Consider the following 6,069-nt stretch of genomic DNA (forward strand, 5'->3'; position numbering starts at 1 on the left):
AACTAAATGCTCACAATTACAATGCTAACATGCCAACCTTTAGTAGGTAGGTTTGTCATGTTTACCATCTTACTTTAGTGTGTTAGCATCATAAAGTAGCACTTAACACAAAGAACATCTGTGGATGATGGCAGTGGTTTGGTCATGAATGATAAATAATGATGATGGTGCTAGATGAAAGGCTAGTAAAAGGTTTAAAAAAGTTATTAAATTTAATCCTTAGGGGGACAGGTACCAAATTTGATTGCAATTCATCCAATAGCTGTTGAGAAATTTAATTAAAACCACCCATTTCAACCTCATGGTGGTGCAAGAGAAGAAGTCAGGGGATCACCAAAGTCAGTAGGATTCATTCTCTGGGGACCATGAATATCTGTACCAACTTTCAGAGTAATTGACTGAAAAGTTTTCCAGATATTTAATCCAAAACCACAAATGTCAACCTCACAGTGGAGCTAAAGGTGAAGTCAGGGGATTGCCAAAGTGAGAGGGATTCATCATCTGGGGACCATGAATGTCTGTACCTACTTTCATAGTAATTTATCAAATAGCTGTTCAGACATTTTACCAAAACCACACATTTCAACCTCATAGTGGCCCTAGAGGAAAAGTCAGCAGATCACCAAAGTTGGTAGGATTCATCATCTGGGGACCATGGATATCTGCACCAACTTTCACAGTACTTGATCAAATATTTGTCAAGATATTTCACTCAAAACCACAAATGTCAACCTCATGGTGGTACTAGAGGAAAAGTCTACCAGGTATACCAAAAGTATACCAGGCTGCTACAGAATAACCACACACACCTCTACACACATCAGACTGGTCAGTTATAATGCAATATTTTTTAAATATTTTTTACCCTTATTTTTTATGAAGGAGAAGTTGGGTTGACAGGGCTCATCAGCCTCTTTTACAACTTTTCAGCAAAAGCAGCATCTCATGTTTTACCCCTGAAACATATTGCAGTGCAAACACCGTTGTGTAACATAAATTACTAAACTATGTGACCGTGTACAAGGTGAGATAGGTGGGATAGTTCAGGCTGAAATCTGGGACGCTCATTGGGAAGCTGAAAGGTCTAAATCACCTGAATTCATACAATAAAATCTTTTCTGGTCAGTAACACTCAAGGCCAAAGTCCATGCCCACATTTGGTCATTTCAGTAATTAAAATGTTTTTTGTTATAGCTAGTATAGTAATGTATTATATTATGTATTAATGTTTGTACTAATATAATTTGCAACCTACCGAAAATTAAGTTAAAATTAAGCATTACAAGACTAAGACCCCTGAATATATTGGTATTGCACATTTAATGGACTTAAATGCATATTTTGCCAATTTAACAACATATATGACTGTCCCACATTAGTAAAACCAGCTGTCCCACATTTCAAACTACATTTTCTAAGTGGGACAATGATTATGTTTTATATGTTATATGTTTTCATCATATTATATCCTATTTTGAACATGAATATATCATTAACACAATCTGATAACAATTGGCAACATTGCTTCATTTATGACAAATTTATATCCTTAACATTACTCAAAATCCTTTGACACTGACCTTTGACTGGACTTCACAGCAAGTTGGAAGAGTTGGAAGATTTAATTTGACAGCAGTCCTAATAGTTAGCATTTGGTAGAAAAAAAGAGACATGCATTTGAGCTTAGGTTTCCCACATTTGGCAGTGTGCCACATTACACTAATTCACCCTATATTCACCTTCACTCAGCCCTTTTGCACATTGCATTGCTGCAGGCACATACATGATGTGCCTAAGACCTACCAGGCTGCACTTGGCATTTGTTATTCAAATTTCAACTGAGGATGCAAAATATGAAACTGAGGGTGCAATGCATGCTATTGCACCCTGGTAGAACTGGACCTGGCCACTGAGGAGGAAAATTTATGGATATTTACTATAGGCTAATATAAAGCAAGATGTCATTGCTTAGGATAGATGATCCATAAATAAGGGAGCCATTGTCTGATTTCACCGATGGATTTCACATATCTCTGTTACTGACATGTAATCTACTATATATATATGGCTGCCAACTTCTGACTTCAGCTTGGAGTGACATTTGTTATAGTTCATAATAAAATGAGCATTATTCGTGGTAAACTGACCCACATCGACCCCTCTCTGCTGCAACGCTGCAATGAGTTTACTAACCTAGCTCTACTTAGGCCAGCTCTATAACTTTACACTGACAGATCCTGAGAAACATAATTTCTTAAAATTAGACAAGTGACCAGAATGAATGGCAGTCTGGTTGCCATGGTAATGGATCACGTCAGGCAACCACAACCCCGTTTGAGAAAGAACCCTTTAACAGGAAGTAACACTGGTTAGACTTGGGCTCTAAACCACAGATAAAGAAACATTTCTATGCCAGTCCCATGGCTGAAAATAGAGCCATGTGACAGGAAACGTGTTGTGTTTCACATTTATCAACAAAACCTCAAACCTCAAGACCACACTGCCTCCATTTTCTAGAACAACCTGTTTTGTGGTTGGTGGTTTTTGCTTCCATCAACACTGACATCCATTACCGATGCTCAGAGGAACAGACAGGGTAGGCGGTACCACATATGACGTCAGCGTAGAAATAGGTAGTCTCGGGGTGTGTCCTTCAAGGTTGGAGGGGTTAGTCGACGTTTAAGACGCCGTTGAGGGGAGACGATAAAAGAGAAGTGAAGAAGAGAGCGTGTCAACAACACAAGACATGGATTTAACTCGGTTTTTGTCGCTCCTTTTAATTTTCTGCTGCTTTTCTGCTTCAAATGCCCAAACAGGTAAGGCCGGAGGCTCCTCTGTGTGTGTGGTTTCCTGGAGTTGGGTCGCCTACATACCGAGCTAATGAGACATATTAGTCTGATCCCATGAGAGTATTAAGAGGCGTTAGGCCTACTCTGTTATCATTTAAGCATATCAAGTTGAAGTTTTAAAACTGACTTCATAATTAGAGCGAATTATTGATGGAGTATATATTTCTAACAATGGGTTGTGGTCAGTTCACATACAGACAGGAGTGTCGGGAAATGTAGGGTGTCTAACATCGAAAAAATGTAATAAAATAACATCGAGTATTTTATACAGGTATAAAGGTATATCTAACCTATTCAGATAAGACCCCCCCCCCCCCCCCCCCCCCCCTTTTGAAGTAGAGCTGAAACAATTAGTCAATCAATGATTAGGTGATCTACAGAGAGTTGATTTGCAGCTATTTTTATAAACTCTAAGCCTCTAAAATATGAGGTTATGTTGTTCTCATTGTTATTTGTAAATTAGATACCTTTTGAATTTTAGAGAATTGCTTTAAAAAAACAACTATTTACTATTATATTATAATTTTCAAAAAAATCTGATTTAAGAAAAATACAACCGATTAATTGATTAAGAAAATATTTGCATCCCTACATTAAGCCAAAATGTCAGTCTGGATTATTGTTGGTTATTGTTGCGGAACTCACTACCTTCATTATATAGTGTTTTTAGTATTATATTCTTACATTTGTGTTATATCTTCTAGGAAGAGGAAAAGGACGGGGATTCATTGGGATTCAGGACCCTAAAAACTCAGAACAAGTTTCTGTGGACAAGGCAACATCTGACACACTGAAGAGTGGCCTCACCACAGTCTTCCTCCCAATCATCTACATCCTCGTGTTTGCAGTGGGGCTGCCTGCCAACGGTATGGCCGTCTGGGTGTTTCTCTTCAGGACAAAGCAGCATCCGTCGTCGATCTACATGGCCAACCTGGCTCTGGCTGACCTGCTCTTCGTCATTTGGACACCCCTAAAGATTGCCTACCATTTCGGTGGCAATAACTGGACCTACGGGGAGCCACTGTGCAAAGTCCTGGTGAGCTTCTTCTACGGGAACATGTATTGCTCTATTCTGTTCATCACCTGCCTCAGTGTACAGAGGTACTGGGTTGTGGCTCACCCTCTGTCCCAGCAGAGGAAGAACAACAAAGTGGCTATTGGTGTCTGTGTGGCCATCTGGGCTTTCATCTGGCTCTCCACCACACCTCTGTATCTGTACAACCACACCGCCAAGCTCAAAGACCCCAACATAACCACTTGTCACGATGTCACCATCATCAAAGACCCCCTCAATCCTTTCCCTTCTGTCCAGCTCCCCTACTACTACTTCATCTTTATGGGTATGGTTGTGTTCCTCGTGCCTTGTATTGTGATCGTCGTGGCCTATATTCTGCTGCTCAAGACCCTGGGGGAAAGCATAGGGGACAGCACGGCAACAAAAAACCGTCAGAAAGCCGTGGTGTTGATTGTGACCGTCCTGGTGACCTTCCTAGTGTGTTTCATCCCGAGTAACATCATGCTGGTGTTGCATTATTCTCTGCTAAAGGACGGAGTGGTAAATAATGGTTATGGCTTCTACATCATTACATTGTGTCTGGCCAGCCTCAACAGCTGCCTGGACCCGTTCATCTACTACTTTGTGTCTGAGGACTTCAGAAACCATGTGAAGAACACACTGCGGTGCAGGAGCAGCAGGACTGTAGAGAGGATGAGGGTTTCTTTCAGTTCCATGAAATACTCCAGGAAAAGCAAATCATACATGTCGAGTACTGGGGACACACAGAGCAGTACCTGCTAGTCAAAGAAAAGGAGAGAAAAGACTCTGATGGGATATCAAGGATCATGCCTGTGCTTGTACTTAAGTGTACTGGAAAAATAGCACAGTGCAGACTCTTTGGCACTGGGACACAGGAGATAGGTCTGCGATAATGGAGCTACCAGGAAACCTCAAACATCAGACAACCAAAGATGAGTTCATTTTAAAGATGTATGTGACATACATATGAACTGTGGTGTGGCGTTTAAAATGTGAAACATATTTTCATTTTTTATATATATTATTTACATGGAGAGTAGGCCTGTTAAAAACTGCAACAAACTGTCAGGTTTAGCATTTAGTCCTCTTGGGGGCACAAAATGTTTTTTATAATGCCTGATAAATGTGAGTTTCCCCAAGATTTTGACTGACTAGTTCACCGCACTGAACACCATTCAAAGCAAATAAGACCTATAATAAAACAGCCAAAAGAACTTGATGTGCTAAAAGAGGATGGAACAAGAGTATATGGTTGTTGTAACTAGGGCCGCAACTTATGATTATTTTCATTATCGATTAATCTGCCAATTATTTTCCAATTAATCGTTTAGTCTACAGAACATCAGAAAACAGTGAAAATGTCCATCACAGTTTCTTAGAGCCCGATGTGATGTCATCAAATGTCTTATTTAGTCCAATCAACAGTCTAAAACCCAAAGAGATTCAATTTACTGTCATGGAAGATGAGGAAAAACAGCAAATTCTCACATTTGAGAAGCTAGAACGAGGAGATGTTTGCCATTTTTGCTTGAAAATGGACTAAAATTATTAATCATTTGTCTTGCCTATTCAGCACATTCCTGCTGCTGAAGTTTTATCTTATTTTAAACTACGTGTGCTACAGTGTTTTTATGATTTGTGTTTGAATTTTTATGATTTGAAAGAAAACAGTTGTATTGTGTCTTAAATAAAATGATGAAACAACAGGATACAGTATCTGTGAAACTCCTTTTACTATTGCGTAACCAATTTAAAAATCCTCGAGTGAGTGAGTCACTGGGCTTGCTTGTCATCATGTGTCTGACGAGGGATATCGACGAGGCTTCTTATCATGAATCATTCACTACGCCTTGTGAAAACGTGAGGAATTCGTGGAATGTATTGTGGTGGTTTGTGTAGCGCCAGAAAGTGTGCAGACCAGTTGAAGTGCTTTATGTTCACTCAGTTACTCATGTTTTTGTTTTTTCTGAAGAAAAAAGTCAGACAGAAAAGAGGGTCAGTGGAGGGGGTTGAGGAATGTTAAAGAACATGATGAGGCATGCTATGAGGATGACCTAAAGAGATTGTCCTCACTCTAGTTTCAGTGTGTCAGACTGTGATTCACCCGTATGTGAAACACAGAAAACAGTCAAGATTTAAGCCCCATTCCCATCATTTTTTTCTTTTTCAGTGACTTCCCCTCTT

General features: G+C 39.7%; 1 protein-coding gene across 1 annotated transcript; it reads left to right on the forward strand.

Annotated features, from left to right (window-relative positions):
- The first annotated feature begins 2,437 nt into the window (after positions 1 to 2,437).
- On the forward strand, positions 2,438 to 5,594 carry f2rl1.2 (coagulation factor II (thrombin) receptor-like 1, tandem duplicate 2). The gene is made up of 2 exons (XM_067574740.1): positions 2,438 to 2,816; positions 3,554 to 5,594. The coding sequence occupies exons 1-2, from the start codon at positions 2,747 to 2,749 to the stop codon at positions 4,645 to 4,647; spliced, it is 1,164 nt and encodes a 387-aa protein (XP_067430841.1). The 5' UTR covers positions 2,438 to 2,746; the 3' UTR covers positions 4,648 to 5,594.
- Positions 5,595 to 6,069: the final 475 nt, after the last annotated feature.

The sequence above is a fragment of the Thunnus thynnus genome, chromosome 19 (assembly GCF_963924715.1).
Source record: "Thunnus thynnus chromosome 19, fThuThy2.1, whole genome shotgun sequence".
Classification (NCBI taxonomy): Eukaryota; Metazoa; Chordata; class Actinopteri; order Scombriformes; family Scombridae; genus Thunnus; species Thunnus thynnus.

Coding starts and splice junctions, on each gene's coding strand:
- f2rl1.2 (XM_067574740.1), top strand. CDS start 2,747: ATGGATTTAACTCGGTTTTTGTCGCTCCTTTTAATTTTCTGCTGCTTT. Junction 2,817..3,553: donor TGCTTCAAATGCCCAAACAG/GTAAGGCCGGAG, acceptor TATATCTTCTAG/GAAGAGGAAAAGGACGGGGA.